This window comes from Penicillium cataractarum (assembly GCF_028827025.1).
Source record: "Penicillium cataractarum strain IBT 29864 chromosome Unknown utg000009l, whole genome shotgun sequence".
NCBI lineage: Eukaryota > Fungi > Ascomycota > Eurotiomycetes > Eurotiales > Aspergillaceae > Penicillium > Penicillium cataractarum.
The window spans coordinates 727,856-746,614 of NW_026622745.1; the positions used below are offsets into that span (position 1 = coordinate 727,856).

The following is an 18,759-nucleotide window of genomic DNA, read 5'->3' on the forward strand; positions in this document are numbered from 1 at the left end:
GCAATCCAGATCTATGGTGATTTCTAATATTGGTGCACCCGCAGGATCCACTAGTAATTCGACTACTGTAATCCTCCCCTCCTGGAGTCTTCGAACCTCTTGTTTCTCAGATCCAGTTATTCAGGTAGCCTTAGTTGAAAATGATAGTAGTATAAATAGGCGTATATATGATAGTGGAATCGTATCAAAGATCAAGGGTATAAGGGGACTTATTGTCGCCCAGAAATTATGGCGAATGCTTAGATATAGTACGGTCGGGCAGTCTATTATAGTAACAGATTTTCCTTTGTATGCTAAATCAATGAAGAGCACGGTACTTCTTCTGGTTGGGTAACTCTGAACTATAATTAGGAGTTGTGTGGTGATTTCTGCTACCAGTATGTGCAATATATATCTCTGTTATTTCGGTCGGATCTCGACACATTAAAAGCTGCAGAATGCGCAGAATGACAAGAACCTGGCATTACAAAAACGAGGTAAACCAGCATTTAGCTCGATCTCGACCTCGACCTTCACCTCGACACCATCATAGGTAAACCACGCATCCCGAAGCTTCACAACGCCATAGTACATGTGAACTCTATTCTTTAAGCTGCCTTCAACAGCCTGTCCGGCTAGCTCAATTGGTAGAGCGTGTGACTGTAAGTATCATCTGATTGGCTCCTTACGAATCCATTCTAACCCATTTCCAACAGTTTAAATTCGAAAGAATTAGAAATCCCAAGGTTGCGGGTTCGAGCCCCGCGTCGGACGTTGACAACGTTCAATTACGCTCCAGTATCTTTTTTTTTGTTAGATAAGGCTTATTATAGCACCTATCATATTTCCCCATCGTACCCTAAATTCTGCCTTACTGCTTGATTTCAAGTTTCGGATGAAAACCAAGCATACTGGTTAGGAGTTCAGACGAAATGGCCAATTAGTGGAGCAGAAGGGTCATGTGATTTGAATTGGTGCTGGTTACTAGATAAAATACTCAAGCAATAAGGCAGAATTTAGATTGGTATTAGGCTAATTATCACTCCGGAAGCTGCTTGAAACTTTGAAAGGTCCTGCGGTGCACTCGCGCTATCTTTTGGTTGGCACGGCAATTTTTTGCTCACCGTCAAAGAGTACCCCCCTGACTGGAGCCACGATGAACCAGAGCTCATCATGCCGGCACTCCTCCGACTCCGATTGAAGCCTTCGTTCGCGCAAGCTCGGCCATGCGCGCTCACGTTTCCAAGCCTCCGAGCATCCAATCCCTACTCTACCTCCCTCCGTCGAGCAGCGACCGCATCTCTTTCCCAAAATCTCGACCTTCCAGCCTTAGACAAGAAATGGCAAGCGAAATGGCAGTCCGCGGGCGCGTCATCGCGACCGGCCGCGGAAACGAGCTCGCAACCCAAGCCCAAATCCTACGTCCTGTCCATGTTCCCATACCCGTCTGGCACACTGCATATGGGCCATCTTCGAGTATACACGATCTCCGATGTGATTTCACGCTACTACAAGATGTGCGGACATGATGTCTTGCATCCCATGGGCTGGGATGCGTTCGGGCTGCCAGCGGAGAATGCGGCGATCGAGCGAGGCGTCGACCCGGCGGTTTGGACGGAGCAGAATATCGCGAAGATGAAGGAGCAGTTGCAGTGTATCTCTGCTTCGTTTGACTGGGATAGAGTGAGTGGAATCCGGTTGCTCCGTGTTGTGATGTTGGTACACGTGCTCCTAACTGACTGGGCTGGTTCTTCTAGGAGTTGGCGACTTGCGCACCTGAATTCTACGAGCAAACGCAGCGCATCTTCTTGATGCTATACGAAAAGGGATTGGCATACCAGGCCGAAGCATTGGTCAACTACGACCCCGTTGACAAGACTGTGCTGGCAAACGAACAAGTGGACGCGAATGGCTTCTCATGGCGATCAGGCGCGAAAGTTGAAAAGTTGAATCTGAAGCAGTGGTTCTTCCGTATCACCCAGTTCAAAGAAGCTCTATTGAAAGATCTCGACTCGCTGTCTGGAGGCTGGCCCGAACGCGTTCTGTCTATGCAGCGGAATTGGCTTGGGAAATCACATGGAGCAAACGTCACGTTCCCCGTCACGACTGGCGGAGATGGTCAGGAAGTCAAGGTGGACGTGTTTACGACGCGCCCGGATACTCTGTATGGCGTTGAATACCTCGCCCTGTCGTTGGACCATCCAATCGTCGCAAAGGCTGGCGAGAAGGACGCAGCGCTTCGAAAATTCTTGGACGAAGCTTCCTCGCTGCCGGCGGATTCAAAGGCTGGTTATCGCTTGAACGATGTGTTTGCGTCCCATCCTTTGCGCATGATCGACACAGAAAGTCCCCACGTCCAGAGGAAGCTTCCAATTTTCGTGGCGCCGTATGTCTTGAGTGACTACGGAGAGGGGGCTGTGATGGCCGTTCCTGGCCACGACAACAGAGATATGGCCTTTTTCAAAGAAAATGTCAACCCCGAGTACATTCCCATCGTCATCGAACCAGAGTCTTCCGAAAACGCAACGAGCGACAGCATCGTACTAGCCAAAGGGGCCAAAGCCTTCACTCAGGATGGGCTTTTAACCTCGCGATGCGGAAAGTACCAAGGTCTTCACTCCAAGGAGGCCGCAAAGCAAATTGTGGCAGACCTGGAAAAGGTCGGGCAGGCCAAGTTTGTCGAGACCTGGCGCCTTCGCGACTGGTTGATCAGCCGGCAGAGATACTGGGGAGCTCCTATTCCGATCATCCACTGTGGTGATTGTGGCCCTGTTCCAGTACCGGCGAAAGACCTGCCCGTTAAACTGCCCAAGATTGAAGGAGATTGGCTGAAGGGGAAGAAGGGTAACCCACTTGAATCGTCGAAGGAATGGCTTCACACGAGTTGCCCTAGCTGTGGCGGTGCTGCAAAGCGTGACACCGATACTATGGATACCTTTGTGGATTCGTCTTGGTACTATCTGCGATTCTTGGATCCTGCAAACAAAGACGCTCCATTCTCCTCTTCCGTCGTCCGGCCTGTGGATGTGTACATCGGTGGCGTGGAGCATGCTATCTTGCATCTGCTTTATGCTCGATTTATCTACAAGTTCCTTGCCCAGTCAGACCTGTTCCCAGCCATTTCCCACTCCGATGATGCCCCAGCCGAGCCCTTCAAGACTCTTCTTTCACAGGGCATGGTCCACGGCAAAACATTCACGGAGCCTTCAACTGGTCGATTCTTGCTCCCATCCGAAGTCGACTTGTCTAGCCCTGACAAGCCCCTGATCAAGGGCACCACGATCACGCCCAATGTATCCTTCGAGAAAATGTCCAAGAGCAAATACAATGGCGTTGATCCCACCGTTTGCGCAACCAAGTATGGCGCCGACGCCACTCGCGCCCATATTCTTTTCTCCGCGCCCGTCAGCGAAGTACTAGAATGGGATGAGACCAAGATTGTCGGTGTGGAGCGCTGGTTCGGTCGACTATGGAAGCTCGTCCACGACGCGCAACAGACTCTAGCTAGCGCATCCTTTACTATCAACGCGGCTGATCTGGAAACCTCTACCGGCCATATCGTCTCCCTCCCACCCTCACTCCAAGACCTGAGCGACTCCGATGCCGATGCTGTTCTAGCAACACACAACATCATCTCATCCGTGACATCATGCATCGAGTCAAACCCCTACGGTCTAAACACCGTCATCTCAGACCTAATCAAACTAACCAACGCCCTATCATCGGCTCCCCCCTCCTCCCCTCTAGCCCTCTACCTATCTATCTCCTCACTCCTCCGTCTCCTCTCCCCAATCGCCCCAGCCCTTTCATCCGAATCCTGGGAAATTCTCCACGAACCCCTCCTAAAGAACACCAACCCCCAAACCCCTGTTCCTTCAATCCTCTCCGCCCCATGGCCTACACCCCTCCTCACCCCAGACCAAGCAGAAGCCCTCTCAGCGCGCGGCGGCCAAACCGTCGCAGTCCAGATTAATGGAAAACTGCGCTGCGCCGTGACTATCCCGCGCATGGACTCGTCGGCTACTTCTTCCAAGGGTAAAGGTCCGTCGCAGGAAGAGCAGGACTGGATTATCAGTCGTGTTTTGGAAACCGCTGAAGGCAAGTTGTGGCTTCGGGAGAAGAATGATTGGGAGAAGAGGAGGAGGGTTATTGTTGTTAAGGGTGGGAAATTGGTGAATGTTGTGTTTTAGGTTGGGTTTGGTTTGCTTCGAGGTGCATTGTATTGCGTTGCATTGCGCTGCGTTGCATTTGCATTTTCCTGGTTGTATGTGTGGTCAGCTCTCTCCATTCTGAAACTTGTATTTTTATGTTAAACTAGAACTGTACATTAGATATTAAAATTCATCTCTTTCTCATGGAGATACTGATCTGACACTTTAATGGGTGCTAGGAATTGTTGGGGATGTGGTCCTTAGGCTCCAACTTAAGACTGTTAGCAGGAGCCCCAATATAAAACAAATCCTGCCCGCTGCCTGGAATCCAATGCTACGACGCCTAACTTCACCAGCTCCATTAAGACTCAGAAAAGTGCTATTTTGAAAGAGCAGTTCAAATTAAAAGGCAAAACTGAACAAGATATAAACATGATCCAAAAAAAAACATCAACAATTTATAAAATGTCAAACAGATATTTCTCACAAACCAATTTCTTCCCGGCTTAGACCTCTTTGAACGAATCATAATCCACCCGATATTTATAATGAGATCTAAAATGATAGCCCATCATTCTGGCTTTAATCAAAGAAACACTCTTTTCTGGGTGTGTTCTGTGGAAGAGTATGTTTCCTGCAAATGCCAGAACATCTGGCGGCGTAAAACTGACCACCGAACCCCCTACATCTCTGTCCTTGAAACCAATGTTTCTCATGGCTTGGATAAAACTTGTGAAAGAGAATTTGCCAGGGGGGCCGCCACCTTCCCGATCATGAGCGAACATTGCTCGCCACACTTTCATATCGTTTTTCTTTTTCACATAGAACACAATCGGCTCTGGCTCTGGCTCCGGCGTTTGCGTTGGCTGTGGCGTACTTGATGCGGCTCGTGCGGGATCTGCTATCCCTCTTGTCTTGACCTTGACTTTCTTGTCTCCGATCTTGATAGCCTTGTTTGGTGCTTCAATTTCGGCGTCTCGTTGTCGCTTGTGTCCTTTTTTGGATGTCTCTGCTTTCTCTGGCTCCTCCTCTTGCTCCTGTTCTCCCCCCACGCTTTATCCCATTCTTCCTCCCACATCTTTTTATATCTCTCGTCGCTTGTTTGCTGGACGTCATTCTCATCTTCCTCTAATGCTGGCTCGTCCTGTTGCTCATACTCCTGGATCATCTCCTGCTGCTGCTCTTCTTCTTGATCTTCCTCGTCCTCTTCCATTCCCGGCTCGACTATCTCCTTTCCTTTCTTACTTTTCTTCTTCTTGGGTCGTTGATTCTTCACTTTTGCAGATTCGGCCAATTGTTCTTGTTGTTCAATCTCGTGGGCGTCCTCCACAATTGGATACTCAACGAGGATAGGTCTGAGTTGCCCATCGACTTTCTTCCAGAATTGGGCAAGAGCATTCTCGGATTTCTTTCGTAGAGCTGCGACTTCTACCTTGTGCTTCCCTTCGGTAGGATAGATATCGTCCGGTGATGTGTCGCATAGATGACTCGCCAAATCGAACATGCCCGTCGCGGAACTCGTTAGAGAAAGGTAAGAGGATATGCGGTAAATCACACCTTGGAAATCGCGGAAGTCTTGTGACAAATCGTCTCGTGAAGAATGGTTTTGTGAAAAATCATGCTGAACGGCCAATGACCAAGGATGAAGGAGTTCCAATGTGTTCAAGATCTCTGACAGAAGTCCAATGTCGGCCACCAAGCCGTAAATGTAATTAGTCAGAGAGGCCTGCGAATTCTCCATAGCGTGATGTAGCAAGCTGATCATCAAAACAAACGGAACTTTTCGGTTCGGGCCTGTATTCACGAGCGTGTCAATTAACCAGGAAACATCGGACGGCTTGTCCACGATGGTCAAAGGTTTTCGTCTCTCGATAAGGTATTTTGTCTGGGAGGGTGGCTTCGGATAGATCCAAAACTGCTCCCGTAGCAGCGGAGACGCAGCTATCGTGTCTCCCAGTGCCTCGGTAGCTGGACAAATGATCAAGGTTAACCTGTAGAGAAGATGGCCAAGTTCCTTGAAAACGTGTTTCGGTAGCTCCTTGTCAGGACTGATCAAGGAAGCCGTGGGGTTGGATGGATCGAACGAGTTGTAGATTGTGACAAGCCGGTCGTGCAAGTCGTCGAACAATATGAGTTTCCAAAGGGTCTCTTTAACCAGTTCAATCAAGACATAGTTCCAAAATAGTGGATGTGATTTTTCATCACTCAGAATAGGGTGTTTGCCCCTGTGGGGGTCCTTTCGCTTGTCCCACGGCGGTCTTCTGTTCATGTTTTCCACAACGTAAGCTTTGACTTGAACATGCTCTAGTCGGTGCTCGCTCAGATCTTTCAGAGCTTGGGCAAAATATGCGGGATCACGCCTCAATGATAGGTAGTGAGCTCGGGCAAAGTCTCGAGTCGCTGCCACATTTTGTATCAAGGTTTCGAGATCGAGTTGATCAAACCTCGGTACTCGATATGGGAATTTGATCAACGCATCGACTGTCGAGGTTGGTTTAAGCTGCACAGTCGAATTTCCCAGCGGAGATGCAGGATCAAGGTGGTTATGTGAAGCCTGAAATTGCGCCTTGGTTTCATCCAGAATAACGAGACAACAATCGAACAGGAAACTATAGATGTGTGCTTGTACTACCATCGTCGTCAAGCCATCGCCTGCACGCGCAGCAAACTGAGGCCATATTTTAAACTTCGCATCGGACATCTGTTCCCCCGTAGTGATGTTGCAGTAGTCATCGACAGTGTCTTTTCCAGTGACCTCCATGAGGTGTTCACTTAGCCAATATGCCTGGACATACCGGTTGGCTGCCGCAACAGCCCAGGACTCTTTATCAAGCCAAAAGAACATCCAAGGTGGTTGACGAGTTCGTGAATCAAGGAACCCAAGAAGATTGTCGGATTGTGACAAGCCTTCCACGTTGATATGCGGCCATAGACATGCCGCATCTGGGGGTTTATTGTGCTTCATGATGTCTCGCACATGCGACAGGTGTTTGGCGCTGATAGCTGGCCATACCTGTCTCAAGATCTTCGCACGGCCTTTGGCGTCTGCACGGGCCCATCGATTCTGAATCTCCTTCTCACTGGTTTGCATCAACCTCCGGAGGTTATCGTAGTTCTCGAATATCACCTTTGCATATTTATCACGAAGTGCCTTGGCTTCCTGAAGCGTGGGAAAGAAACTCGGAACTGTAATCTCCAGGTCCAGGCCTTTAGGAACGATCGCAAGCCATACCGCCAAGTTACCAGAGGTTAGGGCGATTTTCATTGCGCCCTCCAAGGTGTCATTCGCTTGCGCGGTTAAATTTGAGGAAATCAAAGTAGGGAGGGTGCATGAGATCCAGGAGAACAGTGCCTTAGCTCGCTGTGTATCTTCAGGGGGAATCGCTAGTAGAACGCGGGCTACCCTGTCCATCCAAATTGTCCCCAAGTCACGATTGAACTTCAACCCAACATCGATAATGAGCTCCTCAAATTCTGGATCCGCATAAAATCGAGCTTTCTTATCCGGCGGCCATCTCACGACCATAGACTGGAGCACCGATTTTGGATCTCCGAACCCCTGCTCACTTGACTTTCGGACTTCTTGATCCATCGTTCTGAATGAGAGGGAGAATTGATACGATTGAGAACAAATGTAGAGAAAATGAGGTAATTTGCAGTAGGAGTAGAATGAGATAGATATATTGACAATATTGGCAATTCTTGGTGACTTGGGAAGGGTAAAAAAATTGACAGTGGGAGAGAAACTGCAAGCGATTTATTTATCTTGAATGTCCTCAAAAAGGGTCGAGCTGCTGGTCTGACCCCGAGGGAAACCTTCCCATGACCCATGGAATCCAGAGTCTTTGTTCGAAAATTTCGGCGATATAAACACGCAGACATTCAGAGAACCATCGTTACATGATTCGAACTGTTCAATCAAAAGTGGAAAAAGAGGATCCATAGGATGGCGCGAGCTGATTTTCTTTGATAGATTATGGAACCTGGGGGAAATCTCAAGATTATGGACAGCCTTCGTTCAAGCTTTGGGACTAGTGGACAAAACCACAGAGGCTGAGTTTGATAAGCCCATGTTCTTTGTTACTCGAAGGTGGGCTGGGAGAATGTGGTTGAACCGCGCCTGTTCGAATCTATGAGGCTATAGAAAGGAAGAATTTACCTTGTGGAAGGTTAACCTACTAGTGATATGTAACCAAATCACTGACAATTTTCACTCCCTAAGTAATAATATACTCGATGCATTCTCCTACTTCTATGTTAAGATCTAAGATACGAGTAACAAAGATGAGAAAATTGTTTTTCTACAATCTCCTCTCGCTTCTACGACTTTGGTAAATTTCTTGGTCCTGTCCTAGATTCTCCCTCGGAGCTGCTTCTCAGACAAAGGGACCTTTAGACTCGGCGCAAATTATTCTTTGTCGGTGTTGATGATGGCGGGGAAAGGTGCAGTTTGTGGCTTACGAAGAGACAAGCCCCAAATCCTACCGTGTTGAAAGCCGTCGAACGAGGGGGCTGTGCATATTCTCAAGACTATTTTTGTTGCTAAAGTCTTATTACAAGAACCTTCTATGGAGTCCAGACTATTGCGTGATTTGGACCTTGACGAGCTTGATGTCTTTGCGTCGCGCACACAGGAAGTAGAATAGCCGGAGAGGCAAGCAACCACGTTTGATTTACCTAAGAGGAAATGAAAGGGGAACATCCACAAAGGTCTAATGGGGCTGACGAGGGGATTGTACTGGAGATCTCCGTGGGAGTATCCTTTGTTCAGACATCGATAGTTGATGTTCGTTTCCAGGAACCTACCGAGCGGGACTAAATCTCGAAAACCGAACTCTTTGTCTAGTCTGAGCGGTGGAGTGAAGTGTATACCGTGTCACAGCCATTAGTGAGGTCAGTCTTTGTCACAAAGAATATCTAGGTCTCTCCGTGGGGTATGAACGCAGCCTGATCTTCATCAATGCCCCGACATTAAGCTATGTACCCGAAGGGACACTGAGCAAATCCAATTTTTCGGATCAATTGGCTAGATGTTGTCGTTCTCCCCTCTCTGTGCATTTATTAGAAGCAACAGCAAGATGGTTCACGAGATCATCGCAAGCCAGATACTGACATAGCCTAACTAGTCATAGATCCTTGCTTTCTGTAGTATTTTATCTACTCCACATGAGTCTTGTCTGTCTTTACAGTTGACTTCAAAGCGATTACCAACTTTAAAATTTTAATAACACATGAACATACCTCTTGGAAGAAGATAAAATAGCCCCATACTATACCTACCAGTGACGTAGTACGCTTTGACACCCAAACTCCAAACCCAGTTAAGGTTAACCGTGTCCCTAATTTCCCCAATGAACTTACCCCGCCCGCTACCGGACTGATGTCACCGCACAAGAATCAAGCAAACGCGTCACAAGAGTTTCTCCAACAAGATTAATCGTTCCTAAAGTCTTTTGTCGGTCGGGATTTGGCTACCATACTAGACCGAAAGTGGACTTGATCTACTATCGGCGCCTTATCGGGCATCAGGCTGCTCCATACAAGAAGACCCTTGGGCGCTTGATAGGCGCGTTGGCCTGTGCATCGACTGGGCGTTTCTCCTGCTCCACCCAAACATCAACATGAGTGCGAATATTTTTGTCACAGGGGCATGTGGTTACATGTATGCTTTTTCCCTTTTTGGCGATGCTTTCCATGCTAATCCGGTCATTTATAGCGGAGGATCTATCGTCGCTGAATTTGCTCGGCATAAGGGCGGGCTCCTTGAGTCAGCTAGAATACACGCTGCAGTCCGGTCAGACGAGCAAGCTGAGAGTTTGTCGACGTTAGACGTCAGCGTTGTCAAGATTGATCTTAGCAATCCCTATGCTTTGGCAGGGTATATGATCCGCAATGACGGTAAGTTAGTAGATGACTTTTTGGTAGTGTAACCTACTGATCCCTCCTTGGTCTAGTTAGCATCGTGATCCATACTGCAACCTCGATAGACGCAGAGGTGGTGCAAAACCTAATAACGGCACTGAAGAAACGGCGTGAGGCTAATGGAAAGAAAGCATTTTTCATCCATGTAAGTTCATCGCGTCCACTCTGGATTCATTGGCCATCATTGACTATGGGACAGACTTCGGGGTTATCAGCATTCGATGACAACACTGGTTGGCCATTCGGGGAAGTAAGAGATATTGACCCAGTTTATTTTCTTGAGAAGCAGTGTACGGACTCGTACATTGTTAGACAGGTAGTCGCTATCATTCTCACCACATCGACTCGAGGACTCTTTCTAATACATCCCAGGTTGACGTTCTTGTCGCCGAACAAACACAAGCAGCCGGTCTAACGGGGTTGATAGTGATGCCCCCAACACTGCGTAAGTATACTTCCCGCACATTATGGAGAGCCTTCTAACAATGATATAGATGGAAGAGGCGGCGGAACCTGGAACCGACTATCCCCGCAAATCCCCGCCCTTGTCAGAGCCGCAATTAAGAATAAACAAGTATATAAGTTTGCAAAGGACAGGGTAGGTTTTATCGTAAATCTCTAACCGCCTAGCCAACCATGCTCATTCTCTCCGCAGGAAGTCGTCTTAACCCACATCTCCGACCTAACCACCTTCTACGCGCAAATGGCCGAAGCAATCCTCCAAAAGCGAGCCCTCCCTGCCGGTATGTCAGGGTACTACTTCACCGTTTCCCACTCCGTCCGGTGGTGGGATATTCTCGACTGTTTAGCAGCAACAATGCACGCACGAGGACTGGTAGACGAACCGACCACGAAAGTATGGCCAAGCAATGCCTTCGCAGCAGAGGCGCTCGGTGTCCCGATTAATTTTGCTCATAGCATGTGGGATTCGAGGTATGACTGTCCAACATCTTTCTTTTTTTCACTTGCAATTTACGAGTACCGATTATTGTATGCGCAAGGCTGATGCGAGATACTATAGTCCGAAGGTTGTCTGCGTGAATAAAGATTTAATTGGCTGGAAGCCAGTATGGAATAGAGAGCGGTTATTGCAGAGTATTGATGAGGAGATTGATGACTTTTTGGAGTTGGGAGTGCCCAAGAGTAGTCTTCTGGATTCTTTGAGACAAGCAAGGGGGTGAGGCTCGGAGGGAGAGCCAGCAGTACAATAGAACCTTGCTTCGAACTACGACGAACACGAGCATGATTACAAAAAGGGTCTTGACAAGCGATGTAGATTTAGCATAACTAAGGCGTGGTGGACTAATAAGCCATTCCGATATGTACAAATGAGGTATCGTGCAGTGCTGTGTGAAGATTGCATCCTCCATGACCTCCCAGTGTCATATCTCGCGCACACAATAAGAAGACGCTAACAGAGTATGGATTCTCTAACGGACTTTCCGAAGGGAGGTAGCGCTATATGACCCGGAGCCAGCAGTCATTGGCGTTTCCGGATGGGGCAGTGTACATCTAGGCGCCTTGCACGCAGACCGTCCCGATAAAAATTTGTTGTATTGTAGGCATGCGTGGTGACAGCCGTAATAGAGTTGCGCGAATAAATACACTGTATAATGAGCGTGGTTTAAAAGGGCCGCTAAGTCGCCTCTGCCCCTATCATCATGAATATGGGAGGTTAGTATCGATCTATGGAACTTGTCGCGGGCTGCTTTACTCACATGCTGAAGAAGCTAAGAACTCTGTCCCAAGGCGAGTTTAAGTTGACAACATTTTAAGGGGCCTCTTGATCTAAAGTGCTACGAAAAAGCACGATCCGGAAGTTCTAAACTTAGGATTCTCTAATCTTCCCTTAATGTAGATCAGCAGTAGAGTTCGGTGGCACTGATATCCAGCACGGCACGGCCAACATTCAATCCTGAGCTTTGTATACCGCCATAGTGTATGCAATCACGGTGATAGGGACTGTGTACGAGCATATCCTGTCCACCAAGGTTTGAATGGGAGGTTGAAGAAATTAAACAAGAAAAACGTCTCCACGATACCACCTACCTTCTAGTAGAATGGAAAGACTGGCCATTGAAATACAATCAATGGATACCCGAAGAAGATGTAAAAAATGCGAAAGGTTTGATTTCAATTTTGGGAAAACAACGAGGACGACCTCTGCCTGAGCGAGGGGGGAACTACTTCACTGCATCAAAATTGGAAAGCTAGAAAGTGAACACACGAAAAAGCATCGAATCCATGCTGAATGGCCGGTTCGACACAGTTTAAACCGTGAGTCGCACAATGGGCCACAAAGATAAGACTGACTCCGTAGGAGCTGCATATACGCATCGACCTTACGTCAGACGATCAAGGCTCCTAACCATTTCGGAATTCTCGAACTCTTTTGCCCGTCTAGCTCAGTGTTTGGGCACCAACCGAAATATCCATCTATCGTCCCCAAAATCTCCTCCCTATGCTGTCCTCGCGCCCTTCCAGCAAAATTTGATGGCATCGACACAGGTTAACATTGACCTGGAAAAGATGAGCGTACTTCTCAAGACCGGCATGGCTCCGGTATTTGGCGGGGCGTTGAATCCTGGCGTACCCAAAAAGTTGTATGTCACGTTCAGTCTGCGGTAGAATTCCTCGACGCTGACGGGGGAAACTATCGTCAGCCGTAAAGGAGGAGACACGTTTATCCTGGAGTTTGCGGATTTCCTTTATAACAGCCTAGGCATGCTTTCCAAGCCTAGGCTCTTTGAATTTAGCGCCAGTTTCAGGGTGAAGTCTCTTGTCCGGCAACTTAGGTCCCTACACAATCTCATCGCTACCTCAGGATAGTCTTTGCTTCTTCTTCAAAGTCGCCGACTCGAGCATTAATGTCTCGTAGACTTTTTTGTCATTTACCCAGGCATTTCGAATGGCATTGTGGAAGATCAGACACTGGACGTGCATGCAATGAGACAGGATGCGAATCTGGCGTTCGATCTTGCTCGGCCCTTTCTTGCCATCCAAGAGGTCTGATACATGAACGAAGACTTCGTTCTTGTCCAGGATTAGCTCTAAATCTTGTAGCTCCAGTTGGGGCCCGGCGACGATAGGCGTCGTTGCGCTGGTCGTATTAGTGTTGATAGCATCCTCCCAGTCGACATCCTCTTCTTCCTTGTCGTCAGAATCAGCTGGACCCAGTCCCTGCGGTGTCTCAAGATCGCCCTCGTCTATACACCGCTGTCTCTTGCACGGCGACCCCAGACCCCAGACTTTTGACCCGTCCCAGTGGACCCGGTCCCCAGGAGCCATGAAGGATCTATGCCCTGCAGTCAGATCCTTAGAGACGAGTGAAGGAGAGATGGCTGGTATTGGAGATAGTTGAGAACAAGACCGAGTGAGAAGAAAAGATGAAGACAAGAGTGAGCAGAAGAAGACGAAGGAGAAGAGATCGCCGATTGAAGCATGGGTCTTGATCTCGTGATATGCTCAAGTGGAATCCAAGCCAGATAGTTTCAAGAAGCATGAGCATGCCACTACCGAGTTAAGACAGTTGTTGACTAGACCCGCCATTACTGGACCGCAAAATGGCTTCTATGAAAGTGCTGGCAAAACCGACCCCTGAAGCTGGGGTGTTCTCCGACTGCTTCTGGAGAAGAAGGTTGGCCTGGAGATCCTCGCGTATCAGAAGAAGAATCTCGTAGGCATGCGCCAGGTTTTGCACGAAGGGTACGATATGGCCGCGGTAATTATACTGGTTCAGGCCGATGTCCGCCATAACAACGCCCAGTCTTGATAGGACCACATCCACTCCTTCCACATTAACCGCCCCCTGATGCATTACGTACTGCCCACGTCCATGTTGTGCCGGTACCGTAGTCGTATCATTTGCCGGGTCGACTCCGAATACCGAAAACCCCCTTGCCAGCAGCGCCTGTGCTAATATGCCGGGATAGTCGCCGATCACGACTGCCCTCTTGTCACCGCAGCACATCGAATGTAGCATATTCGCCATTGTAGAGTATTTGTCTTGTGGCGAATGGCTGGGGTGGAGAACCGCGCTGTCGAGGGACAGGATCGCTGTGGGGCCATCCACCCCATCGCGGAACTCGAGCTATGTCTTGTCGCCTAGCATGGAAACTACGCGCCATGAGGAGCTGGAGAGTGATATAGTGCCAAGATTGGAGAGTTGTTGAGATGCAGAAGCCAGGTGAAGAATCGATGAGTTAAGAGGCCAACACCAAGTAAAAGCAACAAGAGCCAAACCAGCCTCCTCAAGTAAGGCTTAACACACTGGTCCTCGCTCACAAGAGTTCAATGAGCCCCTCCAGGACTCCCTTGGTGATTATGACTTCATCCGCTTTATCGTAGGTGTAGATTCGAACCAAGTTCCTCATGGCATCACTGAAAGCCTTGGAGGCGATGACCGGTCCGAGTAGCCAGTTTCCTCCGGCGATTCTGGTGGTTGCGTTATCCTTGGGAGGTCGGCGAGGATGTAGTAGCCGCGGAAGACAGCGATTCAAGGGACGCCGAACACGGAGAAGAGCGGGCTTGAGTTGAGGGGGACGCGGTCTGCGCGGATTTCGCCAGTAGCATTAATTTTGTCCGTGGAAATGTGCTTCTTCCTCCTCGATAATTGAGAGGCATTTGGTGACCATGTAGACATGTTTGTCCGAGAGTTTGACGTTAGGAGGCGGCAGTTGGTAGGTAGAGAGGGCAAAAACCAGCGCCAAATAAACCACCACTCAACAAGTACTATACATCTTTTTTTCCAGGTCTTTCACTTCCCAGGAAAGTCCCACGACGCAATCACGTGTTCTTGCCAGGTTCAACGCGGATAGACGATCACAAATAAACCGACACATCCCCGTAATGCGGAGGGCACTGTCGAACAGGCAACGCTGATGAAATCAAAGAAGTTGTCGAACCCAGCTTCCAAGACATGGTCGCGGTTTCTCCAGGTTCCAAGTATAAGCCAGAGTACAGCAGTGAGAGCTCTCTTGTTGAGAATGAACACAGAACTTGTCAGGTTCGAGGAGTAGAAGACAGGATATATGCATACTGTATAGTGTGTATAGTGCGGGGAGGTTGGTACTCAAGCCCGTCTGGCTGAACAGGTACCCGAGTGCGGAGTGCGGAGGTGGATGTGGATGTATGAGGTGTTCGGTGCGTATTGAGAGAGAAGCTCAATCTGGTTTCTATGCCGGCGTAGCAGAATCGAGAGTCCTGCCCGGTAGCAAGGAGTGAACAGCGAGGACAGAAGGGGAAGCTCGATAGGACCCTCAGGTCGGAGAGAGGTACCCGTAAGGGTTTCGTTCCAGTGCAAAGCCTTATGATAGCGTGGTCAGAATCGAGAAGGGAGCCTCCAGCTGATGGCTTGAACGATGCACTTTAAGGTGGCTGGGTAATTTCCCGGTCCGTGATATCTCCCAAAGCCCCAACCTTGAAGCGGACGTGTCCGCATTTCCCGAGACTCGTAGGGAAGACGGGGATATATATCTCGCCGAGACAGCAAGGGTAGTTATAAATATATAAATATATGTGCTTCTAGCCCAGCAGTGATGATATATATAAAAATATATTCAGTCTATATTTGCTCTTCGAGAATTTTGAAGAGGAATTTAAAATCAATTAGGTTGAGAAAGGTGATTGTTGTGCTTTGAGGTTGAGGTTGGTTGTTATACCTCTCTCGGTTCAATATTACGCCGAGACCGAAGTGTGTAATTTCCAATATGGAACATCCCGACTACAGTTATGTATGGACTAGTTGCTCCAGCAGATGTAAATCATATTGCGTATTCATTAACCCGTTTCAAACCGGGGATAGCAGCCATGGACATCCATACCGTAGACTTCGTGACATACAGATTCATATTCAAACCGCACTCAAAATGTACCGCCATGCAAAAACACAAATCAATCATAACGAGGAAAACGAAAAAAAAGGAACAACCTCATGGGAGAATCCCTCCTCATTTAACCCCCTTCCTCCCAAAATCTACCAAAGCATTATACGACTCCGTCAACGGCCACAACGTCCACGCAAAACCCACCGCCCCAACAACCAACAACACATAATACACAACCGTCCACCAAACACTCAACTCCCCATCCCCAACACTAACACCCCTCCCCTTCCCATCCTCATCCTCCTTGCCCCGCACCGGCGGTCCCAAAGGCTCGCCAGCCTCCACCCGGCCCCAGAACCGGGGCAGCCCGCACCAATTGCAGAAGCTATGGACCAGGATGACGGCGGGCAGGGAGCCGGTGCGTAGGTAGACAAAGGTAGCGAACCAGCCGAAGATGGTGGTATAGCCGAATTGGAAGAGGGAGCGAAGGAGGGCTGCTAGAGCGGGGGTGTCGGGGTGTGTGAGGCGGAACTCGTAGAAGTGGTGGATGTGCGCGATGCCGAAGTACAGCGGGGAGAGGAAGGTGATGCGTCCTGGGGAGATGTGGGCGAGGATGTGCAGGGGGATTATGGCGGAGCGGAACATGACTTCTTCGGTGATGGGGCCCTGCAGAGGAGATAAGTTAGTTTGATATGATGTGTTGAGGAGGGAGTGGGATGTGAATACGTACCGCGACGTAATTCCTCCACCCAATCCACCCGCCTAGCGACTCGGACCATTTCGCCCGCCTAAACCATGACCGCCATTCACCCTCGACGATTCCACGTTCATACAGCGGGCCGATGAACAGGATCGCGGTCAACAGGAGACTGCGCAGGATATCACCGAGATCAATCGGCCACCAGCCGAGCAGACTCAACGCTGCACTCAGCGAGGAACCGCCCTTATCAACGACAAGCCAAAGTACGACTAGCGAGCAGACGAAACAAGAGCCTGTCACCGTGCGAATACGCGCGCGGATGACGGAGGGCGCATCGCGGCTTAGACTGGGCGACGGCCTGGTTGCGGGGGAGAGGTAGAAGGGAACGACGTAGAGTAATGTAAGGGCGACCTGGGAGGGTTTCGTTAGTGTTGGGCACGGGCGTGGGATTCGAGATGTATATATTCTGGGTGTGATTTACCGAGAAGAGCGCGACGGTGTACACTGATAATGAGGGTTCATCTAAGCGGGCAGGTTAGCTGACAGGTCTGAACTTTGTGTCGGTCAAGAGTATTTGGGGGGTTGGTAGCTCGAGGCCAGGAGGATAGAAGATATAAACCTTGATGCTTAGTGTAGAGGCTCTTAAGACGAGCCAGAATGCCGACGGGAGCCATGGGCAGCAGGTTGAGGGTGATGCTCAACGGACTTTGGAAAAGCGCTGGTCAGCCAGTTTATCAAGGCAGAATCAGAGTCGAGACCTTTGTTGCGTGAGCAGTTGCGGGTGACGCGGGGTGACAATACGAGACCATAATTACCGGTGGTGAATTTGGGTCTATTATGGGAGAGGTCTTACGTGGATGGTAATTACATTGTCACAGGATAGTTTTCTGGCTGGATGGTTCCTGGATGGTTCCTGGATTGTTCTTAGTATTGTTCCGGATATTGTTACCTTCCATCAATGGGAACCGTGGTATTCTGTAAAGTTCATATCCATCCACAGAACCAGTCTGTGACGGTGTCAATTGTAGTTTCAACTACACCTACCCCGGCTCTAGTCCCGACCATAGTCCCGATCGCGATATAGACTTCGTCAACCTGGCTAACGCCAGGAACTATTGAAATAAAACTTCCGTGGCAGGCGAGAGATCTCATTTTCAGTCCCGAACACATGGACCGAGCGTCCTCATCGCTCGTGGGCTAGGATGTGCCTGGATTAGTCTATTTTGTGAGGCATCAACTGCAGGGCCCCATCCCTTGCCCATCTTCATTTCCAAAATCTGAGTCAATGCGAGGGAATCGTGGACGATAAATCTCCGATTTCACGAGCTGCAATAACGGGTGGATTGGAGTGTTTTGGTTGCTAGGTGACGGGCTATAATCGGGAGAGTGTCGGCGAGGGTGGGATATAGTCTTGAGACATGATATGTATGAACTGTATAGTTTGTTGTTCGTACATTGCTTTGACAGGCACTGGCACTCCTTGAGCCTCTCTATTCTGGCTATCTCGGCATGAGGTCAGACGGCGCTAACCATTCTCTCGCTAACTGTTCATAGTTTAGTTGGCCCGAATCCTGGAGGGGGAGGACAACGCATGGGGATCCACCGGGCTGACGGAGAAGAGGAGAAGAGAGGAATTGCAGGGGAACCGATGGAGTTGGATGGGGCGTGTAAATGAAAAGAACGATCTCGATTGCGTGGAGAAGCTAGCTCGGAGATTGCTATTAAACCGGCATCCTACTGTAATCCGAGATAATTATTGACAGTTGTCCCTATTAAACCCTAAATACTTGTTAGCACAGTACTTTCCGAGTTTGCCTTTTTCTTCTCTCAAATCTACACCTATCAGCAGAGCCATAAAAAAAAGAAGCCAGCCATGCAGCTTTAGCATCGTCTCGCGAACCATACAAATCGGAGCAGATCCACTTTGAAAACCAAACAAACCCGTATTTTCCCCTAACGAGGCCAACGGTCGAGGCCGTAATTTCGCGACCGTGCAATGCCTGCATACCCCTGCGCCTCGGTCTCGTCGTGATAGGGGCTCATCAGCCAGTGTCAGCCACTAAACAGAAGTACAACCCACACTGGCTGGCCAACTGTGACTGGCCGATTATCAGGCGCTTCACCGCCGCTGGGGAACAAAATTCCTGGCGCCCCCCTTGAGATCGCCCGAGTGTCTCACCAT

General features: G+C 49.1%; 6 protein-coding genes across 6 annotated transcripts; 2 read left to right on the top strand and 4 right to left on the bottom strand.

Annotated features, from left to right (window-relative positions):
- Positions 1 to 1,152: 1,152 nt before the first annotated feature.
- Positions 1,153 to 4,169, top strand: N7496_010911 (leucine--tRNA ligase NAM2; the record flags this gene model as incomplete). Its single annotated transcript, XM_056703824.1, has 2 exons — positions 1,153 to 1,662; positions 1,737 to 4,169. 2 exons carry the CDS (start codon positions 1,153 to 1,155, stop codon positions 4,167 to 4,169), a joined length of 2,943 nt encoding a protein of 980 aa, XP_056549784.1.
- An 862-nt stretch (positions 4,170 to 5,031) lies between these two features.
- N7496_010912 (uncharacterized protein) lies at positions 5,032 to 7,722 on the bottom strand (the record flags this gene model as incomplete). The annotated part of the gene is made up of 1 exon (XM_056703825.1): positions 5,032 to 7,722. The coding sequence occupies one exon, from the start codon at positions 7,720 to 7,722 to the stop codon at positions 5,032 to 5,034; it is 2,691 nt and encodes an 896-aa protein (XP_056549785.1).
- Positions 7,723 to 9,751: 2,029 nt separating this feature from the next.
- Positions 9,752 to 11,233, top strand: N7496_010913 (NAD-dependent epimerase/dehydratase family protein; the record flags this gene model as incomplete). The annotated part of the gene is made up of 8 exons (XM_056703826.1): positions 9,752 to 9,792; positions 9,847 to 10,028; positions 10,085 to 10,197; positions 10,252 to 10,359; positions 10,425 to 10,497; positions 10,547 to 10,650; positions 10,708 to 10,985; positions 11,074 to 11,233. 8 exons carry the CDS (start codon positions 9,752 to 9,754, stop codon positions 11,231 to 11,233), a joined length of 1,059 nt encoding a protein of 352 aa, XP_056549786.1.
- A 1,639-nt stretch (positions 11,234 to 12,872) lies between these two features.
- Positions 12,873 to 13,340, bottom strand: N7496_010914 (uncharacterized protein; the record flags this gene model as incomplete). The annotated part of the gene is made up of 1 exon (XM_056703827.1): positions 12,873 to 13,340. The coding sequence occupies one exon, from the start codon at positions 13,338 to 13,340 to the stop codon at positions 12,873 to 12,875; it is 468 nt and encodes a 155-aa protein (XP_056549787.1).
- A 232-nt stretch (positions 13,341 to 13,572) lies between these two features.
- N7496_010915 (uncharacterized protein) lies at positions 13,573 to 14,043 on the bottom strand (the record flags this gene model as incomplete). The annotated part of the gene is made up of 1 exon (XM_056703828.1): positions 13,573 to 14,043. The coding sequence occupies one exon, from the start codon at positions 14,041 to 14,043 to the stop codon at positions 13,573 to 13,575; it is 471 nt and encodes a 156-aa protein (XP_056549788.1).
- Positions 14,044 to 16,000: 1,957 nt separating this feature from the next.
- Positions 16,001 to 17,251, bottom strand: N7496_010916 (CAAX prenyl protease RCE1; the record flags this gene model as incomplete). Its single annotated transcript, XM_056703829.1, has 4 exons — positions 16,001 to 16,543; positions 16,608 to 16,988; positions 17,059 to 17,099; positions 17,197 to 17,251. 4 exons carry the CDS (start codon positions 17,249 to 17,251, stop codon positions 16,001 to 16,003), a joined length of 1,020 nt encoding a protein of 339 aa, XP_056549789.1.
- Positions 17,252 to 18,759: the final 1,508 nt, after the last annotated feature.